Source organism: Nicotiana tomentosiformis, chromosome 5 (assembly GCF_000390325.3).
Source record: "Nicotiana tomentosiformis chromosome 5, ASM39032v3, whole genome shotgun sequence".
Lineage (NCBI taxonomy): Eukaryota > Viridiplantae > Streptophyta > Magnoliopsida > Solanales > Solanaceae > Nicotiana > Nicotiana tomentosiformis.
Genome location: NC_090816.1, coordinates 92,885,117 through 92,908,599, shown reverse-complemented (window position 1 = coordinate 92,908,599; position 23,483 = coordinate 92,885,117). Strand labels below are relative to the sequence as shown.

The window sequence follows — 23,483 nt, the reverse complement described above, 5'->3', positions numbered from 1 at the left end:
ATTTTTTTTAGCTCCGTTATGTCATTTATTACTTGTGTATAAAATTTGAGGTCAATCGGAGTTGATTTGGTAGGTTTCGATATCGAATATAGGAGTTGGAAATTTTAAGTTTCATTGAGCTTGAATGGGAGCATAATTCGTGGTTTTAGCGTCGTTTTATGTGATTTGAGATTTCAAATAAGTTCGTATGATATTTTAGGACTTGTTGGTATATTTGATTGAGGTCCCTTGGGCCTCGGGTGAGTTTCGAATGGTTAACGGATCAAAAATTGGACTTAAAACAGTTGCTGCAAGTTTTTTTCCTTTCTACTGGAAATTCTGGCCCAAAATCGAGGCCCAAAAATCAAAGCACAAAAATTGAGCTCCCAAGAATCGAGGATGTGAATCGAGGCTGCCAATCGAGGCCGCCAATCGAGGGCTGCCTGGGCAGAATTATAAAAGAGGGCATTTGTCCCATTCGCCATTTTTAACAAATTGGAGCTTGAGCAGAGACGAGTATTGATAGATTTTCAAGGAGAAGACATTGGGATAAGTGATTCTAACTTAGATTTGGTCTATAAACATAAATATATCATTGTTTTCACCATTTGATTAGTGTTTTGAGATTGAGATTTGGAAAAGTTTAGAAATCTCATAGAAACGAAATTTTGAGATTTCGGTATCGATTCAGAGTCGGATTTAAGTGAAACTGGTATCGTTGGACTCGTAAATGGGTTATCGGATTTCATAACTTTAGCCGGATTTTGAGATGTGGGCCCCACAAATGAATTTTTAATTAATTTCGGGATTTCTATTAAAAATATAGTATTTTCTTATAGAATTGATCCCTATAATTTTAGTGATAATATTAAATTATTTTGGCTAGATTCGAGCCAGACAGAGTTGGATTATCGTGGAAAAGGCCTTTTAGTGGATTAAATTGAAGTAAGTCTCTTGCCTAATCTTGTGAGGGGGAAATTTACCCCATAGGTGATTAAATTAAATATATTTTTGCTAAATTGCAGGGGCTACGTACGCACGAGGTGACGAGAGTCCGTGCGTAGCTACTATTAATGCTAAAGTTCGGATAGTTTAGGACTCAAAGCATGAATTACTTGTGTAAATTGTATTCTTTATTAATTAAAATATTTGATGTATATATTGTGAATTGTTAAGAAAGGAGAGAAATATGAAAATTTTCATATGCTTAATTTTGTTTAGATTAATTAATTGTTGGAAATAAATTATTATCCTCTCGAATAAATTTTACAATAAATACTCTTATTCCGGAGGTACATAAGAAAATGTCCTCCTTTCTTGTGGATCGGGCCGAACGCCTTGGCAGAAATTATGCTTAAAAATAATAATAATAATTACACGATACTTTGACGGTTTATTACAGCTTGTAAAGCTATTTGATAAATTAAATTTTTTTTTTATTGAAATTAAAGGAGTTATATATATATATATATATATATATATATATATATATATATATATATATATATATATATATATATTGAGAATTGTTGCATTTTGAAGGACTTTAATTATTTTCTACTGGTTAAATAAATTATTGTTATATTCTATGAATCATGCTGATTTAAATATTCTAGCTTTATTTCAATTATTATAATTGACCCATAGTGAGTGTCAAAGTATGTCATCTCGTCTCTACCACTTCGAGATTAGACTTGATACTTACTGGGTACACGTTGTTTACGTACTCATACTACACTTGCTGCACTTTTGTGCAGGATCTGAGACAGATACTAGTGGATGACCTATCATCACATATCCATGCCATTCTGAGGCATAGTGGTGAGCTGCCTTTCTGAGTTGTTCTGCAGCTACCATTGTCTCTTCTTATATTTACATTCTGTCTATTTCATTTCAGACAATATTTGGAGTTCTGTATAATCTACTAGATGCTCATGCACTTGTGACACCGGGTCTTGGCACACACATTGGTAGAATTTGGTATTTTATTATTTTTTTGGATTAAAAGTTTAATCAATATATGTTTGATTTATCAGTTGGCTTGCCTAGCGGTAGTGTTGGGCACCATCACGACCTATAGGTGAAATTGGCTTGTGACAGTATGGACCCTCTTCACAGACGGTGCTTTGAATGTGAAGGGATCCGGGCTAGACATCATTTTGAAGCCGCCCACGGGTAGCACTATTAGGTAATCTATCAAAACTTTTAGGTTGACTAACAATGAGGCCGAGTACGAGGCCATGATTGCAGGTCTCGAGCTAGCTAAAAGCTTCGGAGCTGAAGTCATTAAAGCCAAGTGTGACTCTTTACTGGTAGTGAACCAAGTAAACAAAACCTTCGAAGTTCGAGAGGATAGAATGCAAAGGTATTTGGACAAACTACAGGTAACTTTGCACCGTTTTAAGGAATGGACTTTGCAGCATGTACCTCGAGAACAAAACAATGAGGCTGATGCACTTGCAAATTTGGGGTCATCGATCGAGGAAGATGAGATCAGCTCGGGGACTGTCGTTCAACTCTCAAGATCCGTGATCGAGGAAGGTCATGCAGAGATAAACTCTACACGCTTAACCTATGATTGGAAGAATAAATATATTGAATACTTGAATAACGGAAAGCTCCCATCAGACCCTAAAGAGTCGAGGACCGTACAAACCAAAGTTGCTCGATTCACATTGGCTGAAGATGGAACATTATACAGAAGGACATTCGATGGACCATTGGCAGTATGCTTAGGAATAGGAAACACCGATTATGTTCTACGAAAGGTCCATGAAGGCACTTGTGGGAACCACTCCGGCGCCGGATCACTGATTCACAAAATCATTAGAGCAAGATACTACTGGGATAGCATGGAAAAAGACACTAAAGAGTTTGTTCGAAAATGTGATAAATGTCAAAGGTTTTCACCGATGATCCGTCAGCCCGGAGAACAACTTCATTCAGTCTTATCCCTATGGCATTTATGAAATGGGGAATGGATATCATCGGCCCCAGGTAAAGCTAAGTTCATTTTATTTATGACTGACTATTTCTCTAAATGGGCTGAAGCACAAGCGTTCGAGAAAGCGAGAGAGAAAGAGGTTATAGACTTCATCTGGGATCACATCGTATGTCGATTTGGGATACCCACCAAAATAGTGTGCGACAATGGAAAATTATTTATCGGTAGCAAAGTGACGAAATTCCTCGAAGACCAAAAAATAAAAAGGATATTATCAACGCCGTATCACCCTAGTGCGAACGGACAGGCCGAATCGACGAACAGGACTATCATTCAAAACCTAAAGAAAAGGTTGAACGACGCTAAGGGGAAATTGAGAGAAATTCTACCCGAAGTCCTTTGGGCATATCGAACAACATCAAAGTCCAGTACGGGGGCAACCCTATTCTCCTTAGTATATGGCTCCGAAACCTTGATTCTAGTTGAAGTCGGGGAACCCAGTGCCAGGTTTTGACATACAACAGAAGAGTCAAATCACGAGGTTATGAATACTAGCCTCGAATTATTGGATGAAAAATGAGAAGCCGCACTCATTTGAATGGTCTCACAAAAGCAACGAATCGAAAGATACTACAATAGGAGAACCAACCTTCGCCACTTCAGAGTCGGGTACTTAGTTTTGAGGAAAGTCACCATCAACACTCGAGATCCTAATGAAGGAAATCTCGGCCAAATTGGGAGGGACCCTACCAAGTGCTCGACATCGTCAGTAAGGGATCTTATAAGCTCGACACGATGGACGGCGAACAACTGCCAAATAATTGGAATAACATGATGGACAATCTAACTTCAGCAGCATCAGAAATTTCCTTTGCCCGAGTGTTAGCGGCTTCAGCGTCGTCTCGGTAGGAGGCCACGAGCGCCTCTGCCTCGGATGTGGCCCTTACAAGCTCAGCGGCCAACCAAGTCTCGAGCTTTCAACCTTATGGGCTCAGGTCAAGTTCTCCCCTTCACACTTTGGAGTTGACGCTCAACCAAAGACAGTTGGGGCCGAACCGTATCTTTCTCCGAGGCGAGACGGTCCATGTTATGCTTCCACCCCAAAGTCTCTGCCTCTTTCACCTTGGCCTCCTCACGAAGTTGCTCAACCAATTCGGCCTTCTGCTGAACCTGCAGGATCAAAGTGTTAGTCGCCAATATCAAGTTAATACATAACAAGCTCCCAAAAATTTACATTACCTGTTCAATGAGCTCGGTCTGATCTTGATGAGCTCTTGTCATCTCAGCTCGAATGCTCATGATCTCCTCTTCTTTTTGCACATAGAGGAGTTTGAGGGTGTCTATCTCCTCTGTAAGCTTTTTGAGATTAGCCTCACATCGGGCCAGATCAGCTCGATATTTAAAGGATGCTTCTTGATGAAGCGCCATAGCCTGTACAGAAAGGAAGAAAATCAGACTTAGAGAAATAAGAACAAATGCAAGCATGGTAACATGGGCTAAAACTCACTTGGTTCAGAAGCCGCTGAGCCTCATAAAAAATGAGTGATGCATCCAAGTCGGGAACATCATCGACCCCCGTAAATCAGCCGTGAAATATATCATCACCTTCGGGGGCCATCCCCACATCGGGGGTTCCCATGGACCGGGCATCCCGAAACTGCCCCTTAGAGAACGTGGGGCCGTGCGGCGAATCATCAATGTTAATTACCCGAGCGAGTCACTCAGGGAATTCTCTTCTCTTTGAAGGGCCTCAGAACTAGACCCTTCGGGCATACCTGCCGGTTGCTCACCACGGCAGGAGGCATCATCAACACCCGATGACTCGGGGACTCTGCTCGGACCTTTCTCTGAGATCACCTCGGTCTGTGGCTAAACCTCCTCGACCGTCACCGACTCAGCAGTTCTTGAAGCTTCGATGCCTCCTCTCTTCCGAGCCACCAGCAGGCAGTCGGCATTTTCTCCCTCCTCGTCTTCATCTCGTAGCATTTGGACTACATCGGTAGACAGAACGGCGGGATCAGTCTTCGAATTTTGAGCCCTGCTTTTCCTGGGCTTCAGGGTATCTGGAGGAGAGGCCCTTCTTTTTTTCTTGTATTTGGTCGGCTTCGGGACCTCCTCTTCCCTCAGGGGAAGAGGCCTCATGACGACATTATCTCCAAGACCTGTATGAGAAGAAATCAAGCTAAAAAAAAGTATTTCACAGGAAAGCATCAAACACGGACAGGGGAACTTACATGATTTTTGGCCTCTCATCGACCCTTGGCCAAATAGAGCCACAAGCGCTCAACATACGAAGAAGTTGAAACCAGTTGTCGAACCCAACCTGCAAGGTCCGGGACTGCACTAGGAAATCAGGGGGAAGTTGCACCATAAAGAAGAATATAGATGAGAAGAGGTAAAGGAAACATGACAAGTAATCAAACGTTATCAGTGAGGTTCTACTTACGCTTCATGTTCCATTCTTCGGGGAATGACATCTTCTCGTCGGGGATTAAGTCGGAGGTCCTGACTCGGACAAACCGGCCCATCCATCCTCATTCCTTGTCCTCGTCTATGCTCGAGAAAAACACCTTCGTGGCCCGACGCTGAAGCCTTATCAGTTCGCCCCGATAAAGACGAGGGCTATATAGCCTAATGAGATGATCGAGGGTGAAAGACATCACCTCGACCTTGCTCGAGAAGAATCTGAGCAAAATGATAATGCTCCAAAAAAAGGGGTAGATATGGCGTAGGGTTACCCGGTATTGGCGGCAGAAGCTGATTATGACATAACCAACGAAACCCAGTGTGAAAGGGTAAGTATACACACTTAAGAACCCTTTTCACATGAGTGGTGATGTCCTCCTCGGGGGGTAGGAATCACCACCTCTTTATTCTCCCAGTGGCAGCCTTTTTTTACCTACTCGAGATCGCCTTCGGATATCGAACAGGTATATCTAGACATGGGCTCGCATCGGCCCGGAGCCGAAGAGGGTTTTTTGACTTTAAAGTCGGAAGTAAGTTCACATGGCCCGGGGATGCACTCTTCTATACGTGGCTCCATCAGTGTTTTGTCATCGGCCGATAGCGATGAGGAGGCCTTTTCTTCTTGAGGAATGGTCTTTGATGTATTTGTCATTGCTATATGAGGTTTAAGGAAGAAGAAGGCGGAATTTGTGTTTTAATAAGAGATTGGCAAACGGAAACCGGCAAAGTTGATGAACCTTAAGAGAATAGAAGAGCTTTTGAAGATTAGAAGAAGTTTGAAAGTAAAGTTTGAGAAAATTATGAAGGTGGTCTATTTATAATAGCCATTTTGATGATTTGAAAGCTCTGGTGGCCGACCATCAACTGGCGTTAATTAATGACCTTGGGAACTGTGCAGAAGCGACGCTTTAATCGCTTTTGTCGCTTACGTCATAATTGATCGAGGAATTAAATTGAAGTCTCGAATTCGTTTCTTCTTGTTATACTCCTAAAAACGAGGGGACTATCTGTATACAGTCGAAATCGGCCATACCCGATTTCGTTGGCAGGAGAGTTGCCTCGAGGGTAACCTCATAATAGATCAGGATCGAGCTCAATGATAGAACATCAAGCCTGGAGATCGAAGTATTCATTGAGATCGAGGCAGCAACAATCGAGATCAACCATGACTGGCTTCGAGTAAGGCGTAATAACGGAATGACAAGATATCAGTAACCGGTCGAAGATCATGGCGAAAATTCCGGAACAAATCAAATCAAAGCGGTTATTAGTGTCAATCATTGGATCTACTTCCGTTATTAGAGTTGTACCTTATTTAGGATTCCTCTATTATATAAAGAGGGATCCCATTCACTTTTAAGGGGGAAGAATTATCCATTAATAAGAATATATACACACACAGCCTTCTTTGTTTTTACTTACTATTCATCGTTGTTTGTTCCATCCTCTACTGTTCTTATTAACTAACCTCGAGACTATCTCGAATCGAGGTCGAGGCATTGTTTGCAGACCGGTTTGATTTATTTTATTTTCTAATTTATCTATTTAATTCGTTGTTTATCAATTGGTACTGGTTTAAATCGCATATCATTAAAACCAAAATGTAAGTTTAACTGTTGCTCAATTTTTAGGGTAAACAATACACTAATTGTTAACGTTATGAATGAATATTTTACTCGTTAGGAATAGGAAATTCAAAATTTAGATTAAGAAAAATCTAGTCACTAATAGTGTATTAGAAAGAAAGCATATTCACATCTGAATGAAAATAAATTGAAATTATTATTTATACACTTAACCCAAACGAAGCTTAAACCGATGTTTGAACTTCAATTACATGATTATTACTTCAGATATTCCACTTAACTATAGAATTAGAGGGTGTTTGGCTAAGCTTATAAGCTGGTCAAACTGGCTTATAAGCACCTTTTGGCTTATCTACGCGTTTGGTAAACACTCAAAGTGCTTATAAGCCAAGTGCTTATAAGCTAAAATCAGCCATAAGTCATAACCCGGTCACCCCCAACTTATGACTTTTCAACTTATAAGCACTTTTACTTTGACCAACACTTTTACTAGTTTATCCTTAATAATATTTTCTAATTCACAAAATACTTTTCCCAAAATAAATTTCTTAACTTTCTCTTCATTCCATATTCGTTATTAATTCTTTTCTTTACAAAGAAAATTTTAATTTATAATCTTTTGAAAAAGATTCAAGGGTATTTTAGTCATTTTAACAAAAGAATAGCTTATCAGTATTTTTTAATCAAGCACATCAACTGCTTATTATCAGTTTCAGCACTTCTATCCAAACACGTAAATGCTTATTTTAAAAATCAGTTTCAGCATTTAAAAAAACTTTTCAGCACTACAAGCTTATCAGCTATTTACAATCAGCTAATCCAAACGGGCTCTTAGTTCTGTTTTTCTTTTAGCATGTGTTTCAATTTCCTCTTCATTAGCATTGAGCTTGGTAATTTAAGTGTTTTACTTTTCTTTTGAGCTTATTTTGAAAAAGAATGATATATTTTATATTTATTAAATTCTTAATTGCAATAACCTACTCTTAATCATACTCTCTACAAAAATGATATGTCACCATAAGATTTAAAAGGTAATTTAAGTATGTTATATATATATATATATATATATATATATATATATATATCTTTTACTTAAAATCAAAAACTTTAAAAGTTTTCTTTATCTATTTAAATTTCACGTCCTGCCAAACTACCGTGCAGAAGATGAAGGGAGGGAATATTAAGAGTCCGTTTGGCCATGAAATTTTTTTACTTTTTTGATTTTTTTTTCTTCAAAATCAGTGTTTAGCCATACAATTTTTAATTTTCATTTCAAGATGAATTTTGAAATTTTTCGAAAATTTTAAAAACTTCAAAAGGCAGTTTTCAAAAATTTCACTCAGATCACTCACAAAAATTCAAAACTAACCCAAAATTATACTCATGTCCAAAAATTATACTCATGTCCAAACACAATTCTAATTTTCAAATATCATTTTCACCTGGAATTTTTTCACTTTTTTCTGGAATTTTACAATTCTTATGTCCAAACACCCACTAACTCAAATGGTAGGAGATCTCTAAAAATAATCATCAAAAGTTTTGCAGGTCATTTTGGTCTATTCAAATTAAATTAAAAAGGCGAGCATAGAAATCATTTGAGTAAAATCCTCATTACCTCCTTAACTTTAAGGGATTGGGAAACAATACTCCCCGCCCGTTTTGAATGGTAAAGGGAATCACCTTGTGCAATAGTTTTTCGGTGAAATAAATTTTTTAATAAAAATCTTTTCTTTTTTGAATAGATAATTTTTAGAATGTAATTTATTATAGCCGAAAGCTCAAGATATGAAAAATAATTAGAACCTATATAATTTATGGAGTTCCCCTTTAGCCTTCTTCTTGCATAGTTTAAGTATGATGTAATGCAAAAATGCCTCCATAATGAATTTTTAAATATGACATTATTAATTATAATTTCTGTTCAATAAAGATATTTTCAAATTAAGTTAAGTTTAATAATTGCTTTAGTATAATAATTTTAAAATACAAAAAAAATATATAAATAAATTAATACTAATAGCAGCAATTCTTTCATCTAATATATATGTCAGAGAATTGATTATTTCAATGTATTTTTTTCCTTCAAATTGAAATGCTAAAGCATCCATGGTGAATGTGCGTTCATCATATTTCTTGAATTAGTATGCAAGATCTTTTTCTTTATTTGTAAAAAGTTTAACCACGACCTCAATATAATAGAAAAATATATTAAATTTTACAAGCAAGAAAAACGAAATTCAAGTATTAATTTGGATGCAAAATATTATAATTCACCTTTGAAAGAATAGAGAAAGAAAAGAAAATCTTTATTTAAGAAAAAAACTCTCACCAAAAGAATATTGCATAAGGGAGTTCCCTCTCCCATTCAAAATGTAAGGGGTATTGTTTCCCAACCCTTAAAGGTAAAGGGTTAAAGTGGATTTTACTCCAATCATTTCCACCTTTATGAATTTATTGACCTCGTGAATCATGATTGTCACAACTCGCACTTTGGAGTTGTGATATCGGCTAAGAACTGGTGAGAAAAGGTCCTTCTGATGGTCTGACGTAGAAATGTCTACTCAGGTAGCTTGGGCTTTTTAATTTTAAGCATATATAATAGGGGGGGGGGTATAGGTGATGAAAGCTCTGACCTGCCTCCCCCATGCGTGCTGCCACCGAGCCGTATAGAACGAGTTACCTTGGGGAAAATCTCAAGGGCCTGCCTAGATGACTCAAAAGGAGTGTCAAAGGTACCCATACGAGTTATGGAAACTCTATAGGCGGCGCAACGCCTTCGGGCTAGCGTTGGGCATCAAGTAGGCGCTGGAGGCTTGAAGTGTGGGACGGCCAGCCCCGCGGGCTGCCGAATGTTGGAAGGAGACCTCCGTGCCGATTGGATACTTGACGCACTTGTCATAGGGGCATCATGTGTCGACTTGTGAGCATGGCTTGGGTTCAACCATGCAAGCAAGGGTCCGTTGGCCTAAAGATGCAGGTGTGGACGACACTGCACTACTTCGGAATGGAAGCGTGCTGCAAGAGGGCTATGTATGGGCATGGCACGAAAGACGCACATGACAATGGCCAAGGGCTAAAGATTGCCTTACTCGGGCGAGGCACGAGCTAGTTGCGGATGCACTAGGCGAGTGTCAAGCTTGAGTATTGGGCTGTGCACGCACGAGCGATGCTCAGTCTTGGGCTAAGGACAAGGCATGTCCTAGTCCAATCTCCCCAGGGCACGCATGGATTGAGATCCTAAGATGGAGTGCCACGACATGTCTAGGGCCAAGGGCCTAGGCATCTTACAGGCGGCACGAGTTGGGGCGAGCCTACAGGCGAGTCCCACCAACAGGTACAAGATCGTGCTTGGAATCCTAGGAAAGGAAACAAGGCTGGCCTGAAGCTAGGGGAGTTGCAGGCGCCGCACGGGCGAGCAGGTGCCACTACCCAATGTAAGGATTTGGGCCCGTGACACTTGGTATCAGAGCTGATTAAGGCCATATTATGCCATGGCACAACGTCAAGGCAAAGGGTGGATATGGCGAGTGCATTTTGGATGTTAGTGCAGAGATCACGTCAAAGCAGAGATTGATGTTCATATGCTACCAAAGATCGAGAACCCGATACTGATGGTCGAAGAAAGAAATGGGTGATTCCATTGTCTTTCAAGAGTCTAAGGTGCTACTGAATGAGGTGATATGCCGATGAGTCGGATGGCCAAGAGAAAGCCATGTTTGCCAGGTCGTGCAACCATATTGCGAAGAGTAGGAGCCATGGACTATAAACTTGGGCATGATCATAGAGGAGATCTTGCCAAGGATGCGTGCGACGCATCAAGTTGAGTGTCTTTCCTACGGGAGAAGACTTTTGGGTTGCCTGAGGGCATTGCCAAGGTGAGGAAACGAATTCGAGGGTATAGAGAAGCTTCGGAATTGGGCGAGTTTCCAAGTTAGAAAGTGTCATCATTCTGGAAAGAGGTATGTCGAATGATCGGGGACCGTGAGTGTCCAGGTGCGAGGCATACCAAACCGGGAAGCCGTGCTAGCAGAGCCAAGAGGGTGCCTGTCTATAGGGCGAGTATTGAACTACTACCGGGAGTATTGGCTACTTGCTGAGGAAGTGACAACTGGAAAACAAAGAGCTTTGTTCAGAAATGCGGCGATGCTATGACTTTGGGAATGTAGTACCCATCAAAGCTCATCCCAAGTGCTGGCCGAATGCCAAGTGGGACGACAGTGCTAAGATGTATCCTCCACATTGAGTGTGGGAGGATCCCGCCTATGCAAGGGGCATATGGGCGAGGTCGTGGGTCTGGAAGCGAACACATCTTCAAGGTAGTGAAGGCAATTGAAAGCTACGGGAGCGGAATGCTACGTGAGCTATGCCACAATGGCGTCTTAATGCTACGTGAGCAAAAGGCTACGGGAGCCATGCCAAAGAGGGTATCTTAAGGCTACGGGAGCGAAAGGCTACGGGAGCAACGTCAAAAGAGCACATTGATGTGCTAACCTGTGAAGGAAAGCTTTAGACGGACATAAAGACCGTGAGGGTCATGGTGTGATTGACTAGTGTGGGTCAATCACAAAGTTAGACACCAGAGGGTGCAAGTGCGGAGGCACTTTCCAAGTGAACACCGAATGGAGGTGAAGTGCAGAGGCACGCTTGGAAGATACTTGGGGGAGAAGTGCATGGGGCACGACTCCTTTTGAGAAAGGACTTCGAGGAAGTCCAACCCACAGGACAAAGGGAGCTTGAATGGGCATACCTGAGGAGGCAGACTCCGGGATGTCTTAAGCCATGATGTGTCATCGGGGACGATGACATTATGAGTGTGGGAGGATATCACAACTCGCACTTTGAAGTTGTGATTTCGGCTAAGAACTAGTGAGAAAAGGTCCTTCTGATGGTCTGACGTAGAACTGTCTACTCGGGCAACTTGGGCTTTTTAATTTTAAGCATATATAAGGGGGGTATAGGTAATGAAAGCTCCGACCTGCCTCCTCCATGCGTGCTGCCACCGAGTCGTATAGAACGAGCTACCTTGGGGGCAACCTCAAGGGCCTGTCTAGATGATTCAAAAGGAGTGTCAAAGGTACCCATACGAGTTAGGGGAACTCTATGGGCAACGTAATGCCTTCGGGCTAGCGTTGGGCATCAAGTAGGCGCTGGAGGCTCGAAGTGTGGGACGGCCAGCCCTGCGGGCTGCCGAATGTTGGAAGGAGACCTCCGTGCCGATTGGATACTTGATGCACCTGTCATAGGGGCATCATATTCGACTTGTGAGCATGGCTTGGGTTCAACCATGCAAGCAAGGGTCCGTTGGCCTAAAGGTGCAGGTGTGGGCGACACTGCACTACTTCGGAATGGAAGCGTGCTGCAAGAGGGCTATGTATGGGCATGGCACGAAAGACGCGTATGACAATGGCCAAGGGCTAAAGGTTGCCTTACTCGGGCGAGGCACGAGCTAGTCGCGGATGCACTAGGCGAGTGTCAAGCTTGAGGATTGGGCTGTGCACGCGGGAGCGATGCTCAGTTTTGGGCTAAGGACAAGGCATGTCCTAGTCCAATCTCTCCAAGGCGTGCATGGATTGAGATCCTAAGATGGAGTGCCATGACATGTCTAGGGCCAAGGGTCTAGGCATCTTACGGGCGGCATGAGTTGGGACGAGCCTACGGGCGAGTCCCACCAACAGGCACAGGATCGTGCTTGGAATCGTGGGAAAGGAAACAAGGCTGGCCTGCAGCTAGGGGAGAGTTGCAGGCGCCGCACAGGCGAGTATGTGCCGCTTCCCAATGTAAGGATTTGGGTCGGTGACAATGATCCTAATACTATCGCCTATCCCTCACAAAAGAAAAAGGAAAAAAGAATAACAAATAAAAAAAGAAAAAGGAAAAGGAAAAATGTGGTCCAAATAAAAGGTCAATATGAATCGGAACTCTTGCGTACAAAATCCAATTCCAAGTGAAAGGCCTTAACTTTCGCAGCAACCGATTCTCAACTCCGATTCCACAGAGGTAAATCTCCTTTTCTTCTTACACCCAACTCCCCCTTCTTTTCTCTATATTCTCTCTTTATGTTTATGCTAATCAGCATTAGCGATTGCGATCTCATATTTTAACACTTCAATTTTCTGCTGATTTCTGCTTCAATGTATTAGATCTGGATCCCATTGTTGTTTGACTTGTTTTGACCGCTGTTCATCTGAATTCTACTCCCATTTTTTTGTTTTGGTCAACTTGATTGTTAATTCTACTCTACCTGTTTGACTGAGAATTACATAATGACGAATCTGTAATTTTACTCTCGACGGGTGGCGCTTGAGGGCATGCTTCATGGTTATACGTTTCTGATCCAGATTTTTAGTTTTGTTCTTTTTTGTTTGGTAGTCTATTTTGTAAGATGCCTAAATTTTTCTAATCCTGATCTGACGATTGAATTAAATAGTATTAGTAAATTTTCTACTTGCCTTACCTAGCTTTTACACTTTACAATTTGGTGTCTCTGATGGCAGGGATCCAGCTTTTGTTTCTTTAATACATAGGTATAGGGTTTAGTTGAAAAAGAACTTTTCAGCATTATGAGCGTCCAGCTATATGGTTCCAAGTTTTGATTTGACTAGAAAAAAAAATAAAAACAAGAACAACATAGGTGACTCTTGGAATCCTGTTATCAATCAGGTGACGGGTTACAAGCCCGATGAGGATATAGTAGAAAGTATACAAGCCCCATGTTGTGCCATGCCCCGTGTTGGCATGACACAACACGGATGCAGGATTTGGGTGTTTCTTTTTGATCTGGCTTACTGAGATTGGCTAGAGTGGTTTTGACCAAAAGTAGATGAAGAGAAAGGATGAAAAGAAAGGGAAGAGACAGTGGGGAATTGTCTCGCTTCTGACATTAGAAAATAGTTCCTTGAGTTGAAAAGATTGTGTTTTGAGAAGAGAGTGTCAATAGCTTTCCCTGCTTATTTACTATTTAGCCCATAATCTTCTTACTTCATTAGCTCCAAGTTAATTGCAAGCCATGTGTTTTCTTGATTTGTTAGGTTTTGAACTAGTTAATATTGGACCATGAAAACAGATTAACGTCTTCTCCTGTACACATAAACGTGCTTAAACACATATGTAATTCTACTCTTGGAATCTGATAATGCTGTAAATTAACTGCTTTTGATTTTTCTTTTCGACTCACAATGTTCTTAAGCTTAATATGTATTACTACAAAACATAAAATTAACTGAATACCATTGCTTATAATTTTGTCTTGATAAAGTCGATTTTAATGGTGCAATTGAGGCTATATGACTTTTCTTTCTTGTTATAGTTTCATGCATGGTAATTCATGGGTTTATCTAACAAAATGTACATTTCATTCTTTATTGCAGTTGTCTTAGTGTTATAGACGAGTATGGCATCTAGCAGTGGCCAGAATGGAATTCAACTCCTTTTAGCTGCCGAACAGGAAGCCCAACACATTGTCAATAATGCCAGGACTGGTAATTGCTTTTACCTTCTTTACAAATCCAGTTTTCTTACCTTTTGATCTGGATCTCTGTCGGTTAACTACTCTGTCACATTGCTATTGGGAGAACTTAATAATGGCCAACATGCATGAGCTATTTGCAAGTCTTGTCTCTGTTGCTGCAAATTCTTGTCACTATGATACTTCCTGGGCACTTTTGTCCTGTAGTGGGCTGCGTGCTTATTGCCTTGGGATGCTTTCATAGTTTTTTAATGTAAGAGTTAGCATATGCTAGTTGTGTTTACAGTGGTGGGTAATTGTTGAGTTGTAGTATGGTTATTTTCTGGTTGTCATCAGTTCAAGGATAAGGATGAACTTCTCTAGTGCTCATCCATGTTGTGATGCGCACTGGCTGAGTATAAGATTCAATATTTTGCATGTATTTGAAATATTTCCTTATGCCAATGGATACTTTCCGGTAACATTCCTAAGCAATGCCCTCTTTCTCAAACTAGACATTTTAGTTCTAACTGCTGATTAGCCACAACCATTCAATATGCATTTGTTACGAGCGTAAGAGGATTTCTTCATCATTAGGACATTTCTGGGGGTGGGCGAACTTGCAAAAGCATTTTTCTTTATGCTGGATTCCTACCAGAAGGACAGGCATAATGATATGGGGGATTTTAAGTTATTGAACAATAGGTTAGTTAATGGATGTCATGCTCCAGTGGTCAAAATCGTTGCATCCAAAAGCTTATATTCGATATCTTTTTCTTTACTGATCAAACAAAAATGAAACATCATGTTTTGATATCATTTATTCCTCGTCTAAATTGTATAAGCTGTGTCGCTAGTCTTTTAAACCTTACTATTTGGAGCGTTGTGGATGCTTGGGATCAGGTTTATAGAAGTGCTAACTTGAGTTTCATGTGCAGCTAAACAGGCTAGATTGAAGCAGGCCAAGGAAGAAGCTGAGAAGGAGATAGCTGAATTTCGTGCTTACATGGAGGCTGAGTTTCAGAGAAAGCTTGAACAGGTAACTAAGGAACAAATAGTTCTGGAAGAAGATCCCATTGGCATAGTAATGGTATCAACTAGTATGTTCGTGGAAAATCATGACTTCGACCAGATCTTGTCCTCCTTTTAAATGCTTTTCATTTTACTTGCTGCATTTACGCACTTGGGGTTTGTTTGGTATGAATCAATTTTCCCATGTTTGGTTGGCCTAAATGTTATGGAAAAATATTTTCCTAGTGAACTCATTTTCCTCCAATTGGGGGTAAATGACTTCCCTACAAAGGGGAGGGAAAACATTTTCCAAAATTTTGTTTCAACCTTCCCTACCCCTACTGCCACCCTGCAATCCACACTCTCGCCACCTCAGGTCCCCAGATCCCGACCTACCATTTTGCACCTTGACCTCACCCCACGCTGACACCCTTACCTACCCTCCAACCCTGCGCCCCGACCCACCTCCCCCTCGGACATTGCAACTCGAAACACGGAGTTCGGGGCCTGGGTGTCACCTGGGGTCAGGGGCGGGGTGTCAAGGTTGTGGTTGAGGTTGAGTGTGGGGTCAGGGTACAGTGTCGGGGTTCGATGTCGAGATTCGGGTTGGGGTCAGGTTCATTGTCGGGGTCCGGGGTCGTAGACCATGGTCCGGTGTCAGGATCGGAGTTTGGGGTTCGGGTACAGGATTATAATGTTTGCTTAAATTATATTAAAATGCTCTGGGGACAATATTTTCTTCCTACTAACCAAACTCCAGAAAATAAGTAAGAAAATCACTTGTTTTCGAGTAAAATATTTTCTAGGAGAACATTTTCTGTGGTAAAAATATCACACCCTTGATCATAGCCAAAAGGCCGAGAAAGGTATTACGATGCTGCCTGCAGTTTTAAGCAATCCCATCTGTATGTTTTCATGTCTTGGATCGTTAAATATGGTAAATTTTCTGCTCTAGTATGTTTCCAAGTGGTGATGACAACAAAAGTCATTCCAAATTTAACCCTCAATAGCTGATAGTAACAATAGGCTCATTAAGAATTGCATCTATTTTTCAACTTCTCTTTCCTTCTCCTTTTTTCCTTTTTTATTGGGGTGTTGTTGTGGGGGTGGGGGAGAAAGGGGATGTTTTGGGCAATGATTCTGACTTCTCTGCTTAGCATTGACTAAGAATGGTTTCTGATTTCTGCTGTTTACAGACTAGTGGTGACTCGGGCGCTAATGTCAAACGTCTTGAGCAAGAAACAGATGCAAAGATCGAGCACCTGAAAACTGAAGCAGAAAGAGTCTCCCCTGATGTTGTCCAGATGCTCCTGAGGCACGTAACCACAGTGAAGAACTAAGATCTTCTGTGGGTGTAGTGGGTCAAGCTTAATGTTCATTTTGCAGATTTATGCTTCCCCCTGGTTTATGGTTTCTCTTGCTTGATCAGTCCAATGGATGTTCTCCATTTGTATTTTATGTTTATTATCATTATTTATTGTCTTGTCTGTTGAATAAAACAACTCACTCGAACTCGTTTCAACCCGTGTGTTGTAAACTTAGATGAGAAACCAAGGTCAGATGACTAGGCATGGCTGCTTCTTATTTATCTAGAACTGAGGAGTCTTTGATTCTCAAATATAGTTGAATGCAATGAACTTGTCGCTGCAGTTTATGTTGTACTAAGTGATTCAGCTGTAAAGAGGAGTGAGAATGTATTTAAATGAATTATTGCTTGGTTTTTATGGAAAATGGTGTTGATAAACTTGCAGTCTCAAGATGCTTTTTCTTTTCTGTGATCTTGAGGAGCTTTTCCGTTCCGTAGTTACGTTATTTACAATGTCTACTATCAGTCTGATTTACTTCAAGAATGCAAAATGGAGAGGTCTTGAAGAATTTGCACTACAATTATACCGCAAGAAATTAGTCCTATGGATTGAAGAACAGGTGTTGCACTTGATATTATCTTTTCACTGTCCTTGACTTCTCTATTGTGCATAGCCCATGCCATTGCTGGTGGTAGGACGCCATATAGCATTGTCATGCAGTAACCGCCCTGCGAACGTTGCATTATAATGAATCATTGGTCTCAGAAAGGCTTTCTAGTTTTAGTTTTTTGTTGTATGAAACGTGAAATTTTTAACTCACTGCTATATCTGTAGCAGCGGAAAACGCATCTGGAATTGTTGTCGACACGAGAAGAGGGGGAGCAATGGCAATTGCTGTTGCTGTGAAGCCTAAATTGTTTCTTCTCCACCATTTGCTTAATTGGAGCTGAGAATTTGATCTCTGGTAGGAATTAAGATTCAATTATTTAGATACTTTTTGAGAATCAGATGTTTAACACTAAAAACCAAATGTTACCTGTAAATCTAATCTTGCGGATACATCTGGTTGCAAATCAAGTTTATTGATTTGTTCTTTGAGAAACTCAGAGAAACTTAGAAGAGTACCAATTAGAGATGTTCCCACAGCTAGGAGAGAGAATGCTTGTACCATATATGACACTCCATTCCATTTCACCCTGAAAATGTATTGTTTAAAAAAAAGTTTAACTTCTATAAACTACCAGTGTAAAGGAAGTCACCTAAATAAACAACAACAACATACATATAAACCGCAAGTCAGAACACTCATATCAGTTGAGATTTAGTAGTGCATTTGATAATAAGTGAATGAAGATTGAAAAAATGACCTCAGAAGCAATTCAACAGGGTCAGCAACTTGATCAAGTTGGGATGAAAGGCCAAAGGCAATTGCATCCCAAACAAGCAATGCCAGGAGTGGAACCAGACCACCAATCAATACTGAAGCCCTTATTCGTTTCAGATCACCTTCCAGGTAAGCACAAAGAACTGCAACCAAATCAATAACACGTGAATCTCAATTTGGTGAGAAAGTAAAGTTAGGAAAATAAACCTCAAAAAAATTGTTTTCACCTGGAGCTAGATCATGGTAGACTAAAGAGAATATCAACATGGGTATCATTGGTGGAACTTTTCCCCAGTCACTGCTTCCTGCATCTCCTGACCACCCTCCATATACACTGGTTAGAACCTCGATTGATACGAGCAGTCCTGTTTGCATGTTATTCCAATTATCACATTTTCTGAACTTTTTGGATAACCCTTTTGTTTGTTTCATTGATCAGTGATCAAACTACAAAAGCTAACTTATTTCATATAGTAGTACCTATCATAAGTGCAGTGAGCCATTGGTTGACTTGATCAGTGGCTTTAGTCCCACCTACAGAGATGAGAATTGTGAAGAGGGAAGTGAAGAAAAATCCCAAAACTGATTCTGGGAGATTGATCAAATGGCAGAGGATTTCGCCCGACTTGGAAATGTAAGCAGTCATTGAAGTGTACCCTAAGAAGACATAGGTTAGTGTAGCAAAGAGTCCGCCCCACTCTCCTAGTGTTTCTTGAGCCATTGTCCTAATGGAGATGATCTCTAGCTTATTGCCTTCAAATTTCACTTTGTTCTTTTTGAGCAACCCCACATTGATTTCAACTAGTAGAAGTGCTTCCACTAATAGAAATGCCCAACACATTGTCATAGCTATTGAACTTGGGATTATTCCCTGCAATAGACAACATAAACAATGCTGTAATCTTATGCTATGAGAAGGGTGATCTTTATTTTGCTTTCAGATCAACCATTTTAACTCTGCTCATTTAAGCTACAATGCTAGCTAGTAACTCAAAAACCAGTTCAACTTAATGGTTATAAGTTTGTGCTTATTTCTTTTTACTAGAATAACAATTATAGAGATTCAACTTCCAACCACGAATAAAAAGGGCAGCCCGGTGTACTAAGCTCCCGCTATGCGCAGGGTCCGTGGAAAGGCCGGACCACAAATGTCTATTTTACGCAGCCTTACCCTGCATTTCTACAAGAGACTGTTTCCACGGCTCGAACCCGCGACCTCCTGATCACATGGCAGTAACTTTACTAGTTACGCCAAGACTCCCCTTCTTCCAACCACGAATATAATTCTAAATATAGAGGTTTCGTTTATGTAAACCTTGGTGATTAGAGTTATTCGCTACATCTGCTAGTGGGAGATAGCATGTACTTAGTCGAGGTGCATGCAATTGGCCTAGACAACACCATTATTGAAGAAAATCACAAATGACGGGAAGATTCTTCTACTAATCATATGGTGAGAGTTAAAAACACTCATTATGAGCTAAATAAAACAGTAAATACCACTATTGAGATATTGTTTACCTAAGAATGTTATCTTAAGGACTTTTCATTGCCACTCAATGCTCTAGGCACCAAATTATGCACCATTATAATATGACTAAGTATTGAATGTCGATTGTCAAATGATAAAAGGTATAATTTACAAATAGAAACATAGTTACCGCAGGGGAAGTTTTTTGGGGAAGAGCAAGAATCCCAGAACCAATACTTGTCCCAATGATTAGAGCAACAGCACCTGCAACTGTGCCTTTCTTTTTATCAATTTTCTGAGTGATCTGTTCCTCTGATTTTGCATTTGCAAAGTATTCTTTTCCCTTTGTTGCTGAAATTTTCAAAGATTTTTGTACCCATTCTTGTCTACGTTGGATGTGTTGAAAAGAACTGCAATAGGCACTGCTGATCACAATGAGAATTTATAATTGAAAGATTAAAGTATTCAGATAATCTATCAACATTAAAGTTCAAGTGACAGTTAACTAGAGAGATTAAAATGACATCATACATACATTCTGGATTTCAAGAAAATAGTGTTCTTTTCTTGATGCCATAATGATAATTTTGCCCATAGAGAATGTGAACTTGATTCATAAATTCTTGTGCTGATCTTTTCATTACTGAAGGAAGCTGAACTGAGGTAATGAATATTCATGCCACGTAGCTAGATTCCCAACTATCTTGGAAGATGAAGAATCTTGGACTTGTATTGGTTAATTGAAAGAGTTTGCAGTAACTACATCTTAGAATCTATTCTGGCACATGTGAATGATGAGAGGTTGAAATTAACTTTGGGACCACTAAAAAAATATTATTGTAACATAAGTTTGAAAATATCAGTATTTAAAGATCTCTTCTTCCAGAAAACAAAAAGATATTAACTCTAGTTATACATTGTGAGATTTTTAGGCGGTTTGGCAAATCTTCTAAAATCAGCTTAGAAAAGTATTTTTTAAAAACGTTTTTCAAAAAAGTACTTTTAGTAAGAAACAGTTTTTTGTTTGGCTAATTAATTTAAAATTTTTTTTGAACAGTAACAAATATTTGGCCAAAATTTCAAAAAGTATTTTGAAATATATTTTTTTTTAAAAGTATTTTTCAAAAAAGTACCATCGGGTAGAAGCTACTTTTGTTTCTGCTTCTCAAAAGCTGTTTTTGCTTTTTAATCAATTATCAACCGATATAAAGAGAAATTTAGTAACTTATAACTTATTAATGTCCAAAGTGAAGTTTACAATCTTTTTTCACCAATGATGACAAGTTTGATCGTCTCTTGGAAGTCTAAGGGGTCGTTTGGTTAGGAAATAAGTTATCACATGATTAATTATCTCGGGATTAGTTATCTCACCCTCTCATAGGGATAAAAAAATACTATAAAGTTATCTCGGGATTAGTTATACTACGACTTTATCCCAACCAAACATGAGATAAATTCATCTCAAATTTAATTCTGAGATTAATTATCCCTTATCTCTCGTACCAAACGAGCACTAAAAGAATGTCATAGAATACAGTTTCCCCAAGTCTGTCCTATTAAGAGAAACCATCAATGGGCTTACAATTAAATTTTAGGTTGTGTATATAAGTATACTCCTATTTACTAGGCACATACGACTTGACTGATTGTAATATTTTTAAGCATTGTTTTTATGTATTTTCAGCGACAGAGTTGTAAATAGGTGTGTGAGCCTTTCATAGGGTTTGTTGATTAACAAAAAACTATAAAAAATAGTTTTTGTGGTCAAAGCAAATAATAGAATAATTCCGGTTTCTAATAACTAATTTTATTTTACTTTTCCTACTATAGATGTGAACAACTAATTTTTGACCACACCCAAATTCTATATCATTTTAGTATAAATATTTCTTTTAGATCTAATATTAATATTTTAAACTTCTATCTCACTTTTAGTAGAATTTATATGAGAAAGTTGAAATATATATATATATGAGAAAATTGAAATATATATATATAAAGTTTTTAATAAATAAGCTATGATATTTTAGTTAGTATAATTTAACTATAGTGTAAATATTTAGTTTTCTTATGTATATGATATTTATGTCTCAAAGTAGTTGGCTAATATTTTTAGTTACATTTACTCTCTTTTCTTTATTTCTTATATATATATAAACAAAAGTCAATAACAAAAAGAACAAAAAAATCTATTAAAAAAAAGGAAGTAAAAGATTTCTCCAAAAACTACCTAAACACTCACGTCCCCAATCCCCTAACTTCCCATTTTTTTGCTAAACTCCCCTCTCCTTCACGTCCCTTTCCCCATTTCCCCCACTCAGCACTACTTCCTCACATCAATTACTATAACCCACGTATATTTATATATAATTGACATCTTGAAAAGGGAGGGAGGAGACAATTAGGCAAACCTTAGGCATTATCTTGATTTTTGCTCACACAAAATCATCTCTGTTTCCTCCATAAAAACCAGCCGAAAAACTCCATCGAAAACACAGAAAACATCCCTTTTTCGCACAAAAACAGCAGCTCCGAAAGTTGAGTTCGTTGGCATCGAGGTCACCGGTTGGAGGTTTCCGTTTGAGGTCCTAGTTCCTGTTCACAATACAGTTTTTCTAGACAAAGAATGTGCTTTGAATAGCTTCATTAAGGTCCAATTCTATAGTGTTTCATTTTATTTTGGTGAACTAAAATATAATATTGTTTCTTCGAGTTATTCAGCTATTGTATGTGTGCCTTCTCTTTTTCATCGCGATTTGATTTTAGTGCCTTATTTATTTATATTTGCTTCTGACTTTATAAAACATGAGCCTGGATTTGGATAGTTTATTCTCATTGCTCCTTCTGATTATTGGTTTCTATACTGTTTAGATGGATTCGTTGCCTAGATAAGTTTAATGGCCAATTAGAAATGCTTTTTTATGTTGAAAAACTTCAATAATGATAAGTTGCATGCCAATTAAGTTTCAATATATTATGAGAAGTTTTCGTTGTTGATTAATGGGCTGTATAGTTTAGCTAGAAGTAAACGTAGGTTTGGACATAGACAAATGGGCTAAATGATAAGATTCGGCCAGGCCCATGATAATAAAATTCATAAGCTAGCTCATATTTCTCCCATAATAATAGTGGCAAATATTTTTTATAACTTAGTAGAGTAACTCTTTTTGTAAATAATCCTAGTAATTAAGTTCCATACTTCTCCATAAATCCATTTCATAATTTTGAACTTTCACAATAATCTCAAACTTAGAAAATAAACAATCATGAATATGATAGCATGCTTTAGGTGGCGCTCTTAATTAATCAAATTATCGTGATTATGCATACGTTCGCGTGACATAAATATGATTTTCAAAATTAAAATCAAGGTATGCGTTCGCGCAACTTTGGGCGAAATAATCTTAATAATAATAAAGTGTTGTTAATTGTGTACACGTACGCGTGACATGATTCATGACACGCCAAACAAAACGAATACACGTACGCGTGATTCGTTTCAAGATAATTCCATAATTATAAATAATCAAGCAATTAAAAGCGGTTTAAGGTAAAAGTGCATAAATTTTCCTAGAACATAAAATATGCAGAATTAGTTAACCCAGGTATGATTATTAAAGCGACCGTGGTAGAACCACGGAACTCGGGAGTGCCTCACACCTTCTCTCGGGTTAACAGAATTCCTTACTCGATTTTCTGTGTTTCGCAAACTTAAACATAGTCAATTTTCTTGAATTGCTATCAGTGGCGAAACTAGAAAATATTTCAAGGATGTTCAAACTTGAACAAGAAAAAAAATTCTCAACAAGTCGGTGCACCGAAAAATTTAAATCAAACAACGTGATATCGAGCTAAATTATAAAAATACGGGTAATAGTACAAATAATT

At 39.0% G+C, this 23,483-nt stretch overlaps 2 protein-coding genes across 4 annotated transcripts; one reads left to right on the top strand and one right to left on the bottom strand.

Annotated features, from left to right (window-relative positions):
• The first annotated feature begins 12,836 nt into the window (after positions 1-12,836).
• LOC104086577 (V-type proton ATPase subunit G 1) lies at positions 12,837-17,177 on the top strand. 2 transcript variants are annotated; one of them, XM_009590882.4, is made up of 4 exons: positions 12,837-12,975; positions 14,346-14,456; positions 15,361-15,461; positions 16,630-17,177. In XM_009590882.4, the coding sequence occupies exons 2-4, from the start codon at positions 14,369-14,371 to the stop codon at positions 16,771-16,773; spliced, it is 333 nt and encodes a 110-aa protein (XP_009589177.1). In that variant the 5' UTR covers positions 12,837-12,975; positions 14,346-14,368; the 3' UTR covers positions 16,774-17,177. The 2 variants fall into 2 exon arrangements, with proteins under 2 accessions (XP_009589177.1, XP_070031201.1); XM_070175100.1 differs by lacking the exon at positions 12,837-12,975 and adding an exon at positions 13,026-13,111.
• LOC104086583 (uncharacterized) lies at positions 17,039-20,386 on the bottom strand. Of its 2 annotated transcripts, none has more exons than XM_070175098.1 (8): positions 20,131-20,386; positions 19,786-20,005; positions 18,605-18,995; positions 18,352-18,489; positions 18,108-18,267; positions 17,777-17,936; positions 17,561-17,701; positions 17,039-17,468 (listed from the first exon to the last, which is right to left on the bottom strand). In XM_070175098.1, exons 1-8 carry the CDS (start codon positions 20,271-20,273, stop codon positions 17,277-17,279), a joined length of 1,545 nt encoding a protein of 514 aa, XP_070031199.1. In that variant the 5' UTR covers positions 20,274-20,386; the 3' UTR covers positions 17,039-17,276. The 2 variants fall into 2 exon arrangements, with proteins under 2 accessions (XP_070031199.1, XP_009589190.1); XM_009590895.4 differs by having other exon boundaries at positions 17,131-17,468; positions 19,786-20,017; positions 20,131-20,378.
• Between the last annotated feature and the right edge of the window lie 3,097 nt (positions 20,387-23,483).